Here is a 20,448-nt window from a genome sequence, read left to right on the forward strand (position 1 = left end):
TTATTGGAAACGTTCTCATCTAAAAATAATATAGAATTATACTATTATATTATATATTTTCATAATTCTTCAGGATTGAGATACAGGCGGATATGCTTTCACCTTTCTGACATGGTGTTCTACCCACAGCTTTAAAGAAAAGAACATCTCAGGCTTGTGTCAAATTCTCATAAATGAAATCAATACAGCTCAGTTAAACAGAGCTCAACTCTTTCCACAGGCAGTCCGTGTAGTGTGTTGTACCTCTGTGCATGCGGTCCGGAGATATATAATATGCAATGCAACTGCCTAATGCGACATCAGTGCCACAGTAGTACCTGCAAACTCCTTTTCTAAAGTATTCAGAAGAAAAAACTAGATAGGCTGTTGTCACTATAAAGACCTGAAAGGGGAATTCACAAACTTTCAATTTTGTATGCAGCACTGAATCTAGTTCCACTTATTTACAGCTTGCTACAAGTAGCACAGTATACATTGAATCCCCACGCACCAACTTCCTCACAGGGATCAACTTACAACAGATGCCATTATCAAATCGAGCTATATTGGATTAGACAGAGGAGAGATCGTCTATAAATGATCTACAGGAAATACCGATCAGTCTTTTAAATAGTGTTGTCACAAAATAAATGACTTTTATTTAGTGTAGTTTGTGACATTTCTATTGAAAATAGTGACTGTTTTTTGGTAAAGGCTCCTTCCTAACTGATGGGCGAACAGACAAGATTTTGTGTGTGGGTACTTTCTCGCTGACAGCGGAGTGCGTGTGAGGCTGGTGTGACTGATTGTGGCTGTATCTCGCCAAGCTGTCCGGACGTCTTAGTAATGTGATGGGACTGGAAGAGGCAGGTGACACATTCAGGACAAGTTCCAGGTACACAACTCGTGCTTGGTCAGGTATTTCATTACAATCCCTCATGCCCGCTGGACAAGATAATGTGTTCTAATCACTGCAAAGCGTGCAGGTGTTTGCCTGAGTGTGAGAAGACTGAGACGTGGAAAGAGGGGGAAAACATAGTTGCTATTCCCTACACAAGGCCCCTTCATCTCCTCAGTAAATGAAGTAAATGAAACCCAGCGGTGGAGTCAGATGACAAAATGAACATAATGTCGTTAGGCTGCTCCAGAGGAACAGAGGAGCGGAGTGAGTTTTTCTTGCTTACTGTAGCAGGGTGATCTAATAATCCGAGCGCTGGAACAACAGTGTTGCTCGGCTCAGCTGGGACTTGAAAGAGCGGCATTTAAAAAAGGAGCCGAAGAACAAAAGGAGAACAAATGTGAAGAGGATGAACAAAAGGAGGAGAGGAGTGTGACTCGCCCACCCTCGACTCTCTTCAGACAGAAGTAAAAAAAAAAAACCCTACAAACACACACGCACACGGGAGGAATTATCCCCGGGCAACTTGGACATATTTAATCTGCCTCTCATTTTCAACAGGGATTAATTTCTACCTTCTAATCTGCTCAGTGTCCCTGAATTAAATCTCATGTGTGCACTTTTCCCTGTGCGGCCCATCTGAGGAAATCTCCTGCCTGGCTGTCTGACAGCACAAGCCTAACTAAATCAAGGTATGTGGCTTAAAAGGTATCAAGCACTCGGGCTCGTTCCAGGTGGGTTAGTGAAAGACGTGTAGCAGTTGGTGTGACATATAATATACCATGTAGGCTTGCAAACATAACCAATTTTCCAACCAAACACTTCTACTACTACTCTGCTGAAGAACTTTATCTATTGGCAGGATCAATTATTTTTGAGATCTCTAACATGAACTAGACTCACCCTGAAGTAATCGCTGCACGCTGCTAGGACGGCTTTGTGGGCGTGGAACTTCTGCTCACCAGCAACCAGAGTGACATCACACAGCAGGCCATCCTTCCTCTGCTGGTTGAGGGCAGAGAGGACCGAATCCTGGTGTGACTTTGACTGGCAGAGCCTCTGTCCTGTCAGCATCTCCCTACTGCTGCACAACACACAGACATACAGAACATATGTTGGATCTTAGTGGATTTACTAGGTAAGACAAAGATTTTGCACTAATGATAATAAGCTATAATAATGTATCCTTTACCACAGATGAATTAAAACAAATTAAGACATTTCTGTGAGCAAACATTTGCAATAAATCTAAACAATTCCATTCATTTTAACCACCTTGACAGGACAATAGTAACATACATCCATGTAAAACACCTACCTTAACAACAGTCTCTATATTTTTAAATATATGTAATGTACACAGCAAATACATGAAAAATCATAACTTTTTACCCCATGTCCAGTGATGAAAATCACACCAAACAACTGAAACGAAATGCTCTCACACACACTCCAAGAATTAAGCTATGGAACTACAGGAAGCTAACGTTGCTTGCTGTATCATTATTATCCATACATAAAGTATCTCTTAACCCAGTTTCCTCTACCTTTTACCACACCACTGCAAGTATATCAGTATCCATTGATTACTTTACCATTGTGGATCAGACACGTATCAACATTGACAGCTACTATAAATGTCAGGCGTGCTAAAACTATTATTAGTCCACACAGGATTACTCTTATCGACGATGCCCTATTTTTTCTCGTCCACCACCGTTAGGCTGACATTTTTCTTGTTTTTTACTGAACTATATGGAACTGTTGGTTTTCTGCCATAAAACTCTCTAGAAGTGACCACAATGCCCAGATGATTAAGACATTTTTGAATAATTTGGCAGCATGATGGTGCAGTTGGTTTAAATCTCCTGATTATCTGGGGCCTGTTTAGCTTGTTTGCCTGCTCATGTTTCCTTGGGTACTCCAGCTTACCTACACACTCCAAAGACATGCATGCTAGGTTAATTAGTGATTCTAAAAATGGCTGTAGGTGTGTCTTTAAGTGCTGCATGAATTAGTGTGTGAAAAAGCTAAATGTGGCTTATGGAGTAGAATGGTTTGAGCAGTCAGACCAGAAAAGTGCTATCTACATGCTAGTCCAGTCCATATTAATATGAATTTAATGTCCCTGTACCTAGAATTTAGCGTGGCTTTTTGAACATTAATGATTCCCAGGCGATAAATTGTAATTATTCATCCTTGGTTTTTTCTCTAGTGAGGCATTTGTTGCCTCCATGAGGTTAATATTTCTGCTTTATAATTAAATTATTTGTTATCTACAACATTCATTAGCCCTCTCAGAATTAAATGTAAAGACTGTGGTCATGCTTTAACTTTTCTGGTTAGTATCATTATTGGCACATAAGCTTGTCCCATATTTTCATTTATGATAAAACAGTGGCAAAGCATCCCTTTCTGTGACTAGGCTATGCACAAATATAAGTGAATTTCCAAAACAGTTGGGATGCTGTGTAAAATGTGAACAAAAATGTGCAAATCTCATAATCATGTTTCATTCACAATAAAACATACAAAACATATCAAATGTTTAAGCTTTTAAGAAATTGTTTAATGCATTGGTACGTGAGGGCGTCCTGTATAAATTTTCAACCTTGTCCCTTGAACACAGAGATTTCATCATGTTCACTGAATCTTTTGATGATGATCAGATATTTGAAGTCTTTGCAATTTTTAATCGAGGCACATTATTCTGAATTTGTTCCACAATTTGTAGACACAGGTTTTTGCAGAATGGTGAACCTCATGTCACTGACCTGTTGTCAAATGACCCAATAAGCTGCTAAATGTTCCTCCAGTTGGTTTGTTTTTCTGTAACACTTAGTTTTCCAGCCTTTCCTGGTGCCCGTCCCAACTTTTTGGAGACCTGTTGCTAAATTCAAAACAGGCTAACATTTTCATGAAATAGTAAAATGTCCCAATTCAAACATTTGATGTGTTTTCTATGTTCTATTGTGAATAAAATATAAGTTTATGAGATGATTTATCAAAGACTATGCACAAAAACACTGATCTCATAAGAGAAAGGGTGCTGTTTATCAGATCGCGCTACTAGTTCATTTCCATCTACAGTCCCTGAGCAGGTACACCCACAAGATTAACCAGGCTGCAAAATATCAAATATAAATATCCACAAGACTAGCAGTAATTTGAATATTATAATCAAACAGCCTAAAACCCTCCAATCAGTCCCACCCACAAGATACAAACACATTCATAAGTGCATACACCCCATTATTCAATTATCTTTATTTTCCATTGTCAAAATTGCATCAGAAATTTAAACAAGTGACTCACTCAGTGCCTTGCCATGAATTACATTTTTGCCATTCCGCACCCTTACAAAAACAGCACTTCCTACCCATCAGCGTCTATCTCATAGTTTAGCTGATAGGATAAACGCGCTGACCACAGAACATGTCAAAATGAGTTTTCCCGACTGACAGAAAGCTGAGGATCCATGTAGCAGCAAATATACCCCATTTTCCAACTCATCCTCAGTCCCTCTCCGCTTATACCCATTCATAAGCCAGTCTGTCCACCCAAATCCATCTATGTCCACTTCCAGTCCCGGCCATCACTTTAAATGATGCTGCCTGCCAAGAGGCTTACTCTGTCACCTTCATGGTGATGGGGTGTAAGACAGAGGAAATAATGGGCGCGTGTGTGGGCGGATGCGTTAATGCGCTCTGGGATTGAGGTAGGATGAATGATGACTCAGGTTGTTTGTTTGGTGGTTTGGGGTGGGGATGCCATAATTTAAAGTAAGAGGTTTTTACATTCCAAGAAGAGAGTATAAGGATGAAATGAAAATATTAGGACAAAAACGTCATATACTGTTATCCGAATGGTGAAAACTAAAGCAACACAAGAAGAATAATGTGGCTAAACTGCCCTAAAGAATCTGTCCTACATTTTTTACAGTGTGTCATATTTTGTTTGCATTACAAAAGTTGCAATTTACCAGCTCACAAAAAAATAAAGAAATAATGTCATCAGAGGTTATTTTTTCTCTAATTAACCAAGTATGATGTGTAAAACAGCTTTAACATTTAAAGTACACCAATGTTTACTCATAAAGTACCACTGCAAGGACTGCCACAGTCAGAAATTTTACCATGCCCAAAAATGCTGGCTTTAAAAGGCTAAAAGTAGATTTCAGTTTGAAAATAGTTTGTTGCAACATATTCTTATTTCTTGAAAAGGCCAAAATCAACACTTGATTATTTCTCCCTGCCTCCGAGCTTCATTAGTGTCCAAAAACTATTAAACATATAAATAAACCACACAGTCGGAAGGCTAGGTAATGAAGCAATCAGTGTAGATGCTGGAGTTCTTTTTCCAAGTAAATCCCACGTGCACCGTGCTGCTGCTAAAAAAAGAGTCCCCGACAACACAATAAAGAGCAGTTTCCTTCTATCTGATTAAACTAAAAGAAGTACATCTGTGACCTGTTTTTGAAGGTTTAGTAAGTAGGTTTGGTACAACGGATTGGGCTCTTAGGTAGATAGGTGGATTTTCTCTCAGTCTAACCTTGTCTACATCCATATATTAAGTTAGATAAAAAAGAACACTGAATGGACAGTCCAGGAGAGAGGGAAAGACAGAGAAAGCTAGTAGAGCCTGTGCTCTCCAAACACCGTTATTGAACAACAAATCGATCCTAAATAGATCTTTCTCAGCTTAAAATAAAGAAGTGAGTTATCTCAGTATTGCTTGAAACTGTCAGTTGATTCTGTATTTGGATTCTCATTAATATAGCATTTTTCTAGTCTAGCTGACCACTCAAATCACTGTTACACCAGTAGCCACATTCACCCATACATGCGTACACCAAACCACCATCCTTCCAATCAATGAACAGCCCGCTCTACCTCCTGATAAGCCACAGGAGGTGCATACACAGTAACGGTTCCTTAAGGGTTATTGTCTATTTTTGCCATGCGCTTTAGATGTGCGGACCTACCTGAGGCTCGGTTCAGAAGGCATACCCTCTTACAAAGGAAGTTAAGATGGAGGTGGAGGGGAGGTGCTATGTGGCTCCTGAGGACTGTAGTCTCCTCACTGGGCACATACATCAGCCTGATAGGACAGAACAGCATGTCAGCTTCACTCAGTCCATCTACTCAACAAAGCCACAATTTGACAGCCTCCTGTGCGACGTGTGAAGGGATGCTACCACACGTTACGCCTAATGCTGACTTCTCCCTTCTCTCAGCCAGGCCCGCTGTTGACTTTGACAATTGTTAGAGCTGTTCTTTGAAGGCCTTTTCTTGTAAAGCCCGGGGACTGCGACAGCCACAGGCAGCTAGGTTTCAGTGAAGTGAATCAACAAGGTCAGCACTTCTCTGAACAAGTTGGGAGTCCAAATTACACCGAGTCCTTCTGGTGTAGCTACAACCTTGACATAATGTGCTACACACCTGAATCCTGATATCCCACAGATAATGTCCAGCAGCACAGAGAGGTCACTCGGAAATCCAAGCTGCTCTGGATACTCTGATTGAAACCCCACTCGCTTAGTGTACAAATAATAAGCTGACCTGGGTCTTCTCATACACCTGTTTTACAGAAGCAAGCCTCTGTATGTTTGCAGTTTATTTGATAGAGCCGAGTGTACTGCTGGTTTAGGTGTCATCCTCAGTGAGGTTTACTTATCGATCCATTCACCACTGACCTTCAGATGTATAGCCACAGGTAACTGTTACTTAGTGATGAAGGAAAAACTTAACATTACCCTTGAGTCCAGCTGAACACATGCTAAAAACGTGTGATCCTGACATGGTGTTTTCAGGAATAATAATTATAATTAAAAAAGCAAATAAAATTGGAAATCATAATTTCCTTGTCTCCATAAATGTCTTCAGTGCTGTTAGATTACGAGGTTTTCATAACATATATCTAAAAATTATCTTACCAAGTGAAAAAATGAGCAGTGGGAAAGGTTAAACACGTCCGGAAGGCGGATAAATTTAGGATCTGATAATCACAACAACTAGGCCATTGTTCCCTGCAAAACACTGTAATCTCCTGACCGAAAACGACCACAGTGCAAATGTTGTCTTTTACGCACAGAAGACAATTAGGATTTACGCACGAAAAGCGCGCGAGGGAGCTGAATTGAGGAGGAGGAGGGAAGGTTTGGGTTGCCAGATAAGCAGACACCCTTAGTGCATTAAGTGTCACTTTGAAGAAAAGAAGAAAAAAAAAGCTCCCAGCTGTCAAAAGGTCTCCTAGCAACAGGCCAGCGCCTCGGTCCACAAACTACGGGGACGGAGAAGAGAGCAATCTCTCCTGTGCGAGCAGAATATCCTGTTGCATCCTTCGCAGAGCACAAGCACACACGATCTGTACCAAATCCTACCCAGAGCACCTCACGGCTTTGGAGGAATTTACAGTATTCACCCCCTCCTTCTCCTCCTCCTCCTCTCTTAATGTGCCACAAGCTTACGCACCTCATATGAATGTGTTATGAGTCAGTCCCGTCCCCCTCTGGCGGCGCCTCCGTTACAGATCATTTGATCATTTGATGTCCGAGGTTGGGCTCCTTTTTTTAACATCAGCGGCGACACGAAGGGAGGGTGCAGCGGCGACCAGATGCGCTGGGTTATCACCAACACTTTATTGGTTACACTGTAGGACCTAAATTGTTACATTATAACCCCGCCTCTCCACGGCAGGTCACATGAATATGGACACAGTCGGGAGAGAGCGCCTCCAGGTGGATAATTGAGGCATGGCAAATTGTTGGGGATGCCTCTGCGTGTGCTACATGCAGTATTGTAGACACTACTGGGACACCAGGGGTCCTCATAGGATTTCCACGGGGTGCCCGGCAAATTTGGTGACGCTGCTCCACTGAGAAGTAGCAAAAGAAGAAATATAACACTGTGTAGTTGCACGCATCTGTGAGTTCAGTGTTACCTTTATTTGTTTGATATCAGTATTACAGGAAACGTCAGTGCTGTTTTATCTGTATACGACTGCATTTTGTCACTTGCAAAACATCATGACACATTTTTAAATGGTAAAATCACCCACTTCCATCTAGTGGTATTTGGGAAAAATGCAGAAATTATAGAATTATATTTGATAAGTTATGATTGTTGTAAAAAATAGAAAAGTTGGTGTTTGTTAATAAACCCTCTCAGCTGTATTTTGCATTGTTTCATCCTTTATCTGCCGTCTGCACGTACGCCGCGTTTAAGTGCTTCCTGTCTATTCTTACATTGTTACTCTCGTTGGGGCATTCAACTGCTAGTTTAGTGACCTGTAAAGTTAGTATGTACAGTACGCCACTCCTTTAAAGATGAACTTACCCTTTAATTTTTTTTAAATACAAAAGGCTATTATAAATATGAAGTCCCCCACCCACAAACTACCGTGAAACTTAGATTTTAACTTAAAAAAAAAAACACTTCATATTTCCAATTGCACCTGAAAGCATCTTTTAGTTTAGAGCAGCCGGACGGGAATAGTTGGTGGGAAGGTGCGGGAGCTTATCTCAGGAAACACGCTACCAAATTCCTCACCGGGCAGATCCAGTAACTATTCATAAAGTCAGCAGTGTCACTAACTCTTGGGTATTTGGGGGTAAGTTTTTGTGTTTCGCATTTTTACCCTCTCATAGGTTCTTTCTGCTTTGTTGTGGCGAAGTTGTTTCGGCCCCCTGTCCCATGGCAGCGACCGAGGCAGGGATGTTGACTGCACTGTCTCCCCACAGCTGGTGTGTCATTTACGGGGAAACAAACGGCTTTCCTGGCCGCCGTGGACTCGCGTACTGATTTAAAACGTAATTAGCTTTGACATATGCAAAGTAATTGAACAGTAATAGCAACTTATTATGTCTGTTTGTAGCCATGTCTCCATGGTATGTCGAAGTGTTGGTGGAACGTGTCAAATATTTACCCTGCTAACTATTCCTGGTATATCGCTAATATGCTAACCAAAGGGCTTATTAAGCGTAAATTACTTTTTAGCTACTTTAGCACTATGAACCTCCTTGACTGCATGCTGTACTTTGAGAACTGCTGAATTTTGTTGTAAGTAGAAAAAGGGATGCGGTAATATTAAGCGCTTATCATCAGTGATAAGATAATCATCAGAGGGACGAGTACCTATATAAACAATGTCTCTCTTTAGTCTCAAGGGACAAGAATTCTGTGTAAACTGCTCCAAAGCTACCCTTGCTCAAATTGTTAATATTCATAATATAACCAGAAGTTATATCAAATAAATGCATAATTTGTGGGTCCCTTGTTAGGTCACCAGGAACAAGCCTAAACCTACACATACTCTGTTTTTATGAAAGGCAAAACATCAGTGGGAAAGTACAGCAGGCTGTCTGCCGTTCAGGTTTCTCAGTGGCTCGTAAACCAAGTGTGTATGTGGAACTCTGACACTTTAATGTGAAGTTTAATGTGCATCAACAAGCCGAGACTCATTCTTCTGAATCAGCATGGATCTTGCGCATTCCCCACCCTGTGTAAAAAGCATGCACTCGAAGCCTGCGTGGGGATTGACTGGATTTTGGTAGCTTGATTCCATCTGACTGAGGAGTCTCTAAGGAGTGCTTCCCAAACTTAAGATTTTAAGACCTCAAGGGACTTGTAAGGATGCACTGAAATCATGAAAATGTGTTTATTTTTTAAGTGACGGAACAATGCATGCCAGGTTGTTTTCCCAAAACTGAAATTGTGCAGTAAATATGGTACTATTGAAAAAGAAAAACCTCCTAACTGGGATTTTTGAAGGGATATCTTGCTGAAAATTTGGTTTGTGTGTCCACTTCTCTGTGTGTCTGAAAATATAAACCTGTGTCACAATAAGTACCTTCTTTTCAGGGATGTGGAATTCCTATCTGTGGCCTGTAGGCACTTGCTGACTCACCATGAGAAAATTCTACCTGCTGCAGCGCCCACCAGCTCCACTGAGATGTCCCTGGGAGGAATGATACACGGATGACAGTCTGAACCAGGCCAAGACATCCTCACACGCAGTTAAAAAGAAACTCAAATTAGTTTATACAAACACAAAAAAGAACCGTGCACACGCCCACTCCTACTCACTCATTACAATGCTGATGCCAGGACCACTGTGGGTGTGCCTGGCACTGATGTGGGTGGGAAGCTGTTATGCCCACAGCCTGTTTACGTGTGAGCCTATCAAAGTGCATCGGTGCTTGGAGACGTCCTACAACATGACCTTCTTCCCCAACATGATGGGCCACTATGATCAGGATATCGCATACAACCGCATGCAGGTGAGCCCTCGTAATATTACACAACATTTATCTGTAGAAATCTGTATGCCTATGCATCGTGCAACTGTGAAGCATACAGTGACATTAATTTTTATTTAAAGGTCCAGTGTTTTATAGATTGGGCGGGCCAAGCAAGCTAAGTATGTGAACAATTGTCAAAAATGATTCAACCCCACAGAACTTATTTTAAATTCTAGTAAAATTAATGTAAAATTAGGCTGAATTTGTTCAAAGTGTATATTGGGCTAATGCAGAGTTTATTGACTTATGCATGCAGCCTCTGATCCACCTCAAAGGTTCTCATCAGTCTTGGTTTCCATGGAACGCTGAAAAAAACGCTTCCTCTCCTTATAATTGGAAATTATACTTCAGGCCACATTCAGCGATGATGAATATCATGTCCATATAATTGCCATTATTAGTGCCATCAGCGCTGTTTGTGGCTCCGGTTACTAATTGACGGTGTCTCTCAGCCCATACTGAAGCACATATTGATTGAACTATAATTACCATTTTGTAATGGACTTCAACTGACACACAGTATTTACCAGCCACAATTTGTCCACAAATCGCATCTTAAAAAGAAATAGCTAGTGATTAAACTGTGAATCTGTCCACTTAAATTTTAAAGGGAAGCTTTTAAAAACCTTTGCGGTAGAAGAAGGCTCTGCTTAGGGTTCCTCTTACAAGAAAAAGAAGTTAAGAAAGAAGAACATTCTTAGTTATAACAAAAATGTGTCACAAGCTTTAATCACTGACTAAGTCCAAAACCAAAGTCCAAAAATCAAAAAAACAAGAGGCCAGATGGGGAGCAAAACAGGTGCATCCACAGTCATTTCCCAGAAATGTGCACAGAACTAAGCAGATAAAACAACAAAGAGAAGGGCACTACGATTTTTGTTCTGGAGGCTGATTAGGGAATATCAGACAGGAGGGAGACGAGACACAAGTGTAAGTAATTACACACAGCTGAGCACAACCTGGAGGAGACCGTCAGGAAGCAACACACAGGACGTGAAGAAAATAAACCGTCAAAGCTAAATAGGAAATAACCAAAGCAGACTTAAAGTTCTACAAGACAAGAAAACACAAACCACAAATACAGAAATGAGACAAAGAAAAACACAGGGAAGAATATTATTACAACTACAAATACACAAGGCATGAACCAGAATGTAAGCTATACAAAACGGAGCTTATCACTATAATAAGGTATCTATAATAGAACAACAATGAAGCTTAATAGGGATTAAACATTCAATATCACCAGAGCTAAGATTCACAGTTTACTTTACAGGAAATCAGCTCAGACTCACCCTAACAATAATCGAAAGCCTGCAGCAGCAACACCAAACAGAAAGTACTTAATAACAAGTAGAAATCCAAAAACTCCATTCTCCCTGGCAGCTATAAGATTTCCACTGGGCTTTGCTAAAGAGGTAAAAATGCAATAGAAATGGAAGGATGTGAAATAGCCATCAACACACAGTAAACTTGGAACGGTATTTATCAGAAAATCCAGGCTCTGAGCCGATCAGTGGAGCCAACAGCTAATTCTGCACACTAAGCTGAGAGGCAGCTTTCTTTTTTAGGATAATCAACATTTTTCAGCTCATTACTTTTGCAATTTGTGGGTTTCTTGTTGATCTTCTGGTAAGCTAAGTCAGTTTAGGGTTTTTTTTCTTCATTTGCACTCACTCATGCAATTGCATGTAAGTATGGGTGGCTATGGGGTGCATTTGGTCTTGGGATTGACTGTTATTGCGTGACCACTTTTCCATCCAATCAGTGGGTGATGTTCTGACTAACACCTGGATGGCTGATGAATGGTTGAAATGAGGCATGTAATCCGAATCCAAGCTAAGTTAATTTATCCTTATGTAAGAAATGCCTTTATCAGTTTTGGAACATTATTATCGGCATTTTTCAGGTATGTTTAAAATACCATACACAAACATGTTATCAAGGTTTTCGAACTTTTTAAAAGTCAATAACAAGATTGGCTCAAAATATCCAGATTAATTCAGTATATAATCTTGATTCAGGAAGAAAAATGACTTAATTGTATTTGTGTTCAACAGAATAAGTGTACAATTATAACAGAAAGCACAATCATATATATGTTTGATGTTAGGTTGGTTTTTTTTTCATTTCTCCAAAATTCTGTCTTCATCATTTGAAACTGCAGAAAGGAAAGGGAAGATAAAGATAAAATCCTTTTTTTTTTTTTTTTTTTACTGTGACTTTATTATTTTCCTTCATCAAATAGACTAATAGAATACCTGAACTCTGATTTTTCTCAGCTCACGGGAAAATCTCCTGTCTCTTTATTGTGTAAATTCAGGTCATGATTCGGATCATTGGGTAACATTTGGGTTGAGTTCAAGGACCTGTTATTGTGATGTGACTGTCTGGTCATTTGTTGGCATCAACAAGTTAGGAAAAATCTAACACAAGCTAACAAGTCTAGCTGTATATGTAGAAGCACCTATAAGCTGTGCTCTTGTATAAAGGTTTATAGACTGTACTGGGCTATTATGTGCTCCAGTCAGTATTACACAACAGAAGTCAGTAGACCATCTCTTAGCAACAGTAACTCTCAAATGACACTGAACTGGTGTAATTAGAGATATACACCCTGGAGTTTAAAATTTTCTTCCACGCATAGAATACAGAAATCAGTCTTCTTTTTCATAGTGGAAAAATATGCTTAATATCTGCTCAGATTTAGAGAATTTTAATCTTAAATTTAACTTCTCTTCAGACTAGTAGGGTTTTCTCTTTAATCACCACCCTTTGCAGTGACTAAAGTCTAAGTTTGTGTAACTGGTGTTTCAGCTTTGCTCCGTCAACCCTGTGACACTTTGGCTAATGTGCTTTAAGACCATTTGTTGTCTTGCACATATCCTCAGCAGAAATGTTGTTTCTCTAGCTGTTGCATCCTGTCTCCTGGCATTCCTGAAGGTTTGGGTTACACACATTTGGTGTGGAGTGTTGAGCATGATCTGTAGGAGTCTTTTGTGTGGCATCTGGCAAAGGTATCAGCTTCTTATTTCATGGCAACCTTGGCCACGGGCAACTTCAGTGACTTTGTTGTGAGGGCCCTTTGATTTCTGGAGGAAGGGGAGGGACACACCCAGTCGCACACAAAGCCTGCTGTGCATACCACAAGGAGTATCCTCTGTCTGTTAATAACCCCCCCAACACACACACACACGGTCCTACCTCCGCAGTCCTGTCTCCCAGGTGACAGGCTTACACTCTCTGGCCTTCATTCAACGTTTAATACTAAACATAGCCCGCTTTGAACATGTGCAATGATTTATCACAAAGCTCTGACGTTGGAATCAGGCAGGTTTCTGCTTTATTCTGGGCACAGGCCAGCCTATCAGTAGGATTTTCCGGAGGAGGGCTAACCTTTTCCCGCCCTTCCACCAGTGTTTGCCAGCTTTGGAAAGAGCAAAAACTTTGAAGTGTTAGAATATAGAGAGAATGGAAAGACAAACTGACACACTATAATGGACACTCGGGGGCCTTGAAAGTTTGAGTAAAACTTTGAAAAGTAAGAGTCATCTTTTTAAAAAACAAAAAACTTCACTTAATACTTAAAGTACATTGTGCAGAAATTTTCTGCAAAGGAGCTCAGATTTTGCAGCTGATCCTGTTTGAAGGTTTTTGAAATGAGGGCAGTTTTTACAGTAAGTGCTCTAAAGAAAATAAAGGTCAGATTGTTCAGCCACGAGGAGCCTCAAGTCCAGGACCTCCAGAGGAGAGAAACAAGGACGCTTACTGTCTGAGGGGGCAAGCCCAGGGCCCAGAAATGTGGGCCTGGAGCCAGAAAAAGTAGAGAAGAGAAAACATCAACTAGTGCAATATGCTCAAGTGTGGTCGTGTGGATTTTCTTTGCACATATCGGCAGTTTAGATTTACAGCAAGCTATCCAGTGATGAGGTCAAGAGTGTGGAGTACTCTGGAACACACACAATACAACACAGCACAACACACTTAGTCTGTGCTAATGCATGCCTGTCACTATTGACTGGTTATGTGTTGAACATGCATATTACTCCAAGTGATGTAGCTGGTGTCGATCCAAAAATAATAAGGCTGTCCTCCACACATATCCTCAGCAACCTTCCCATGAACAGCTCTGTGCATTCCAGCCTTCTTGGCCTGTCCCTGTTTGTTTCCAAATGTCCGCACACTCATTTCCTGCCACCTATACTCCCCCTTCCAGTGCTCTGGTTGGTCATGGTTTCCGGCCAATGAATGGACAGTTTTGTGTGTTACTATAGTGTACTGTTGCTTATGTAGCATAAATATTTTCACCCGCTTTTGCTACCCTGATCATTTGTAATCTCAGCGCTTATTATATTACAATGCCCAGTCACGCAGACTGCACTTATAACTCACACAAGTAAAACCATTACATTTATGCCTCTTTTCCAGTTGCATTTACAAAATTAATTTCAGAATCTTACAGGTTACTGTCTGTCTATTTTTCAGAGGAAAATGTTTAAAAACCTCAAACTGTGCAGACTGCTACCTGCACCTACTCCCCCAGCACAGCACAGTCTGTGGAAACACTGGATTCATCAGTGTAGGCAGACTGTACATAGCTTTAACATCATGAAAATGCTTTGGAAGCTCTTCAAAGAAAAGTTATTGCTGGAAAATTGCATTTAGATTTAAGCTACTTCAAAGGTTTCTTTAGGGAATGCTATATAACTCATGCGCGCACATGTGAGTGTTCATGTCACAAGTAGGGCTGTCAAGCCTTCAGATTTATCAGTATATTCAAAGTTCTCAGGTGATGTAACTTGCATCTAAACTTAATGGAAGAACAGAATGCAATAATAGTTGTTATAATGGAAAACCGATTTTTAATATAGTATGTTTATTCTCTTCAATTTCAGCCATTTATGCCCCTGATAAACCTGAAGTGCTCTCCAGATGTCCACCACTTCCTGTGCCAAATCTTTATCCCAGCATGCACCGAGGAGAACAAGGTGATCCACCCCTGCAGGGAGCAGTGCAAGGCTGTTCGGTCCGACTGTGAGAAGAACATCCACACCTTTGATGTCCCCTGGCCTCCTGAAATGTGTGAAAAGTAAGAAAATATCCCTTCCCGGTTTCATTACTCACAATTCATGTTGAGGCACTTATCCTGTTATATTGTTATTTATGCTCTAGATTGGACCCTTGCAGTGTGCATGGTTCTCCAGTTCCTTTAACCACCCCAGCAATCTCCTCATCAGCTAAGAGAGAGCTGGGCTTCTGGTGCCCATTGCAGCTAAAGACCAAGCCAGGTCATGGCTCATCATTCCTAGGCGCCCAGGACTGTGCTCCACCTTGCTCCAACATGTACTTCAAACCCCACGACATAGAATTTGCAAAGAGCTTCATCGGTGTGTGCTCCATCATCTGCCTGGGCGCCACACTCTTCACCTTCCTCACGTTCCTTATTGACGTCAAACGCTTCCGTTACCCAGAGCGGCCCATAATCTTCTATGCTGTGTGCTATAGCTTTGTCTCACTCATATACTTCATCGGCTTCCTGCTGGGAAACAATGCAGCCTGCATCAAAGCGGCCCATCCTGCTGGGGTTGACACAGTGGTGCTGGGCTCTCAGAGCAAAGGCTGCACTCTACTTTTTATGCTCCTCTACTTCTTCTCCATCGCCGGTATCGTCTGGTGGGTTATACTCACCATCACCTGGTTCCTGGCAGCCGGCCCCAAGTGGAGCTGTGAGGCCATTGAGAAGAAAGCGGTAAGGTTCTTAAGTATTTAGGTTTGTTTCCTAGTAGCAAATAGGAAGCAGACACAACAAGGAAATATGTGCAGTTACAGCTCAGTCAATATTTTTATTTTGTCTAAGGTGTGGTTCCACTCTGCTGCCTGGGGGATCCCTGGGGCACTCACTGTCATGCTGCTGGCTCTGAACAAAGTTGAAGGAGACAACATCAGCGGTGTCTGTTTTGTGGGGCTCTACGACCTGGATGCACTGCGCTACTTTGTACTGGCGCCACTGTGCGTGGGCGTCATAGTCGGCCTCTTCCTCATCCTGGCAGGTATCGTTTCTCTGAATCACGTCCGTCAGGTCATCCAGCACGACGAGCGCAACCAGGAGAAGCTTAAGAAATTCATGATTCGCATCGGCGTGTTCAGCTGCCTCTACCTGGTCCCGCTGGTCACCCTGCTAGCATGCTACACCTACGAACAGAGCCACCGCAGCAGCTGGGAGAACACCTGGATAAACGACCGCTGCCAGGAGTATAGCATCCCCTGCTTAAACCAGGTTGTTGTTACTTATTCATTCAGTAAAGATGGCGTGAAAATTTAGGACAAGCTTTTTTAGACTGCTGAAAAAGGGCAAAACCAAAGCACAGTAAAAATTTCATAAAACTGATCAGGGCTCAAAAGGATCCAAATGGCTCATCTATTTAAAAATGGCAATTATTAAATATCTATAATGTCCTGCAGAGTACAGGGATTCCAAAGTCAAGACTGTTATGACAGATCAGTGTGGAAATAACAGACAGCAGTACATGCCATTCTATAAACGTCTTAGAAGCTGCAGTACCTCAAAAATGTAGTGCAGAATACTTGAGCTTTCTTTAATTTATTAAATATAATTTTTCCACATTAAAATAAATAAAAATAAAAAACAAAGAAAAAGAGGTGTTTATATGAATCACAATTTAGTGCAGGGTTATAATTTTTAAAAGAGACGATGGGGGGAAAAAATTGGCATCATCAGTTTGTCTCAAGAGCCAAATAAGCACACCATGTCTCCCTCCTTTATTCTCACAATTCTCTTTGGAGCCGTATACAATATGTCATCTGTCTCTGGATATGTTTGACAATATTAACACTAACACAGCACCTTGTAATGGGGGTGTATCCAACATAAAGTAATGTCAAACTTCTGCAAACATTAAAGCAAAAGACTTTAGAAATAATTCCCACAAATCCCAAAAACATAAAGGTGCAAGTCCAAAACATATGGACATTATTAACCATTTTTTCCTCCATCAAGCCAGTTGAGCACCAGTTTGTTCTGACTTCTGTTTAGGAGCGACCAAAATTCAAGGTTTTCCAACAGGAGTCTCTCCAAGCTCAGGAACTGGTGGAGGACGACTGTATTTCCCAAGCAGTCTGCCGCACACCTTCAGATATTTCAGTGGCCAGATCTTTGTCCTGTCGTTGTTTCATACAGCATGTAGTGCCTGTGTTCAGTGATTTAATGGTGTGGTCCAAATTGATTGGAAGTGCTTTAGTAGTGCAAGAATTATACATCAGTGGATATCTGTATGGTATGTGGAAGATATAATACATGAGCTCTTAAGCGCTGCAGTGGGAAATAGCTTAGTTTTGTTTTGACAGTCAGTACCTGATGCCTACACTGGAAATGCTTGACTTTGTCTTAAGTAAGAAATTAGATTTTTTTTTTTTTTTATTTAACCAGTTGCTCTAAATCACAAGGATCTCATTACCATTGAGTTTGTCTCTGTTTTAGACCACAGATCATGAACGCCCTGACCTCTCCCTGTTTCTGGTAAAATACTTGATGACATTGGTGGTTGGCATATCTGCAGTATTCTGGGTCAGCAGTAAGAAGACCTGCTCTGAGTGGGCCTACTTTTTCAACAGGACCCGCAATAAAGAGTAAGACACAACTCTGACCACAGCAAAACACGTGGAAGATCTTTCACACAGTCACTGATGGAGTGAGAATACAGTATTCTAGATCAACTGTTATGTGTTTAATCCCATGTCATGTGACCCACAGCCCCATCAGCGAGAGCCGTCGGGTGCTCCAGGAGTCCTGCGAGTTCTTCCTAAAGCACAACAGCCGGGTTCAGCACAAGAAGAAGCACTACAAACCCAGCTCCCACAAACTCAAGGTCATCTCCAAGTCCATGGGCACGAGTACCGGAGTCACACCCACCAGTGTCTCCACCACCAGCAATCAAGGCACCTCTGCCTTAGGCAACCATGAGCCCCACATGCAAGGTTCGCTGTCTGAGACCTCAGCCAGGGAACACCTGGACCGAGGCACCTCCAGTCGAAGCTCGAGGAGAGGGGAGAGAGATAGGGAGAGGGATGGGGGGGAGAGACGCAGCAAAACGGGGAGCTCCAGTAAAGTCAGCAGTCGCTCAGAGAGCTTGCACAGAGTGCCAGATGGGAGGTAAGTAGGAGAGGTGTGAGATGCCATTTTTGAAATGTTAAAAAAATTGATTGTATATGTACAGTTCCTTACATTTTTTACTGCATTATGTATTTTACATGGCTGCTTTATGCCTCTCTGTTGTTAGAGTCGAATTTATAATGCTTGAATAACTTACTGTGGCCCCAGTCTATCCTGCACTGTAACACCAGACAAGCATTAACCAGCAGTAATCTGTGATGTGTCCTGGCTGGTTTAGGGCAACTCCAAGGAGCGAGCTATCAGAGGTCAGGCACATTCCCTGTGAGAAGCAACAGCTTTCAGCTTTAAACCCAGCACACACCAGCAGCCTCCAAGACTCCAGCCACCAGATGGTGCTCCAGGTGCCTGAGGAGAGCAAGGACCCAAAGGACAGCAGCTGCTGAGATATCTGACCTTTAAATTTGTCTGCTCATCCATCCATCCATCCATCCATGACACCAGTCACATGGGAGTCATGCATGATGCTAGTTGTTGTTCCCATTGTGGGATTCTATTGAATACACTGGAGTGACTGAATGGAAACAGAACATAACTTGTATTTCAGATGTTCTGAGGGTTAGCCCACATCTAACGGTGTTTGACGATTTAGTCTGTTTAAGTCATGACTTTGTCTTCCAGCTTTACTCAGTGTTTGACCTGAATGTTGCAGCAGCACAGCTACATGCATTGGGTCTGCTGTTTTATAACTTGCGATTTCAGTGGCATATATGCACGATTGCAATATTTATGTAAATATTCTCTTTTTTTATATCTCATATATTTAGTCGTTCACTGGACTAGTCGCCACACTGAGAGTTTAATTGTTACGGTGAAAATATTGCCAAACATCGAATCCAAGGAAAGTCTTCCTGTGATAAAGTGTCTTTAAATGTCCTATTGTTCTTAAAACGTCATCCTGTAAAACACACTGTGTGTCACTCCTTTGAGGCGTACTCTTAAACTTGATATAGCTGATTTTCAGAGAACTTGTGATTTTATTTTGAATACTTTTCTTAAAAGAGACATATATTTTTCCATTTTCTGGTCATTTCTCCATGTTTTTGTTACAGAAATGCATGCTGTGCTGAACTGTCTTCAAAGCTGTGAATTTTGGTGAAATACAGCTTTGAAGCTTTCTAAAAGAATGTATTTTTGCTTAATCTTGTCATGATATCTGAGTTTTACTTCATAGTTACTCTGGCTAGAGAAATCTATTACATCATTGAAATATCAGCAGAAAATGAACAAAATGAACTTGACTTATTTCAGTAATACCATCAATCAAGTTCATCTTTACTTTTGATTACTGTGTTACTTTTCTCATTTGGAATATTAATGAAAGAGCACCTTTAAGTTCAGTTTTTTGCTAAATTGATTAGTTGGAAATGATTGAAAATCTAATGCATGAGTTCATGTTTTTTTAAAACTTAAAGGCAGAAATTAAGATTGGAACGTGCATTTAAACTGAAAGTACAAGTGCATGGACATGGTGGGGGAATGTTTTATTTCTGTAAAACCATAATCATGATATTTCATTTTCTGATACCAGGGTTATATATAGTTATCACGATATCCCTATAGTATCAACAGTGTGTGAAATCGAGGAAACAAAACAAGTTTTGCACTATTTGTCATTAGTAGCATGATCCACTGATTACTAAGTTGTCATAAATGAATAGAAAGATTAGTTTTGGGATCATTTATGTTAAATTTTAAAAAAGACCACATGCAGCATCTCTACTTCAGGTCCCTCCAGAACAACATCTGTGATTCATTAGGAGTGCCTTACTGTGCTGTCTGTGTGCTGTGTAAGGGACTGAGCTACCCCTCAGTTCACTTAGATTTATTTGGGAGTCAAAGGACAGTTCCAGTAACACTAAAAGGGAATCTTGTATGTTTTCTATGTTATGTTCCTATTCTGACATGTGGATGAGGGTCTTTCTTATGACGTATGTAGCTCTACTATAGTCTTATCAGTACTCCAAGCATTTTTGTGAACTGTTTTTTTTTTCTTTCTTTCTTTTTTACTTTTCAATACAATTTTCTACCATTGTTGTTTCATTTTGATAAAATGTTCAATTAAACATGGAAATGAATGTG

The 20,448-nt window shown here is 40.9% G+C and overlaps 2 protein-coding genes across 3 annotated transcripts in view; one reads left to right on the forward strand and one right to left on the reverse strand.

Moving 5' to 3' along the window:
- klhl32 (kelch-like family member 32) overlaps positions 1-7,093 on the reverse strand; it is a 31,740-nt gene extending 24,647 nt beyond the window's left edge. Inside the window, exons 1-3 of the mRNA XM_039620079.1 lie at positions 6,813-7,093; positions 5,862-5,977; positions 1,781-1,961 (exon numbers count right to left, since the gene is read on the reverse strand). Coding sequence (XP_039476013.1) covers positions 1,781-1,961; positions 5,862-5,884 — 204 coding nt within the window. The 5' untranslated portion in view covers positions 5,885-5,977; positions 6,813-7,093. The remainder of the gene's footprint in view (positions 1-1,780; positions 1,962-5,861; positions 5,978-6,812) is intronic.
- Positions 7,094-8,354: 1,261 nt separating this feature from the next.
- fzd6 (frizzled class receptor 6) lies at positions 8,355-20,444 on the forward strand. 2 transcript variants are annotated; one of them, XM_031740234.2, is made up of 8 exons: positions 8,355-8,488; positions 9,739-10,157; positions 15,074-15,267; positions 15,351-15,927; positions 16,036-16,458; positions 17,677-17,825; positions 17,950-18,348; positions 18,587-20,444. In XM_031740234.2, exons 2-8 carry the CDS (start codon positions 9,972-9,974, stop codon positions 18,750-18,752), a joined length of 2,094 nt encoding a protein of 697 aa, XP_031596094.1. In that variant the 5' UTR covers positions 8,355-8,488; positions 9,739-9,971; the 3' UTR covers positions 18,753-20,444. The 2 variants fall into 2 exon arrangements, with proteins under 2 accessions (XP_031596094.1, XP_031596097.1); XM_031740237.2 differs by having other exon boundaries at positions 16,036-16,455.
- The last annotated feature ends 4 nt before the right edge of the window (positions 20,445-20,448 follow it).

Source organism: Oreochromis aureus, linkage group 11, assembly GCF_013358895.1.
Source record: "Oreochromis aureus strain Israel breed Guangdong linkage group 11, ZZ_aureus, whole genome shotgun sequence".
NCBI classification, from domain to species: domain Eukaryota; kingdom Metazoa; phylum Chordata; class Actinopteri; order Cichliformes; family Cichlidae; genus Oreochromis; species Oreochromis aureus.

Excerpts from the sequence above, each read along its gene's own strand:
- fzd6 (XM_031740234.2), top strand. The coding sequence starts at position 9,972 with ATGCTGATGCCAGGACCACTGTGGGTGTGCCTGGCACTGATGTGGGTG. Across the intron at positions 15,928-16,035 it reads AGGCCATTGAGAAGAAAGCG|GTGTGGTTCCACTCTGCTGC; the intron begins GTAAGGTTCTTA and ends ATTTTGTCTAAG. Across the intron at positions 17,826-17,949 it reads AACAGGACCCGCAATAAAGA|CCCCATCAGCGAGAGCCGTC; the intron begins GTAAGACACAAC and ends TGTGACCCACAG.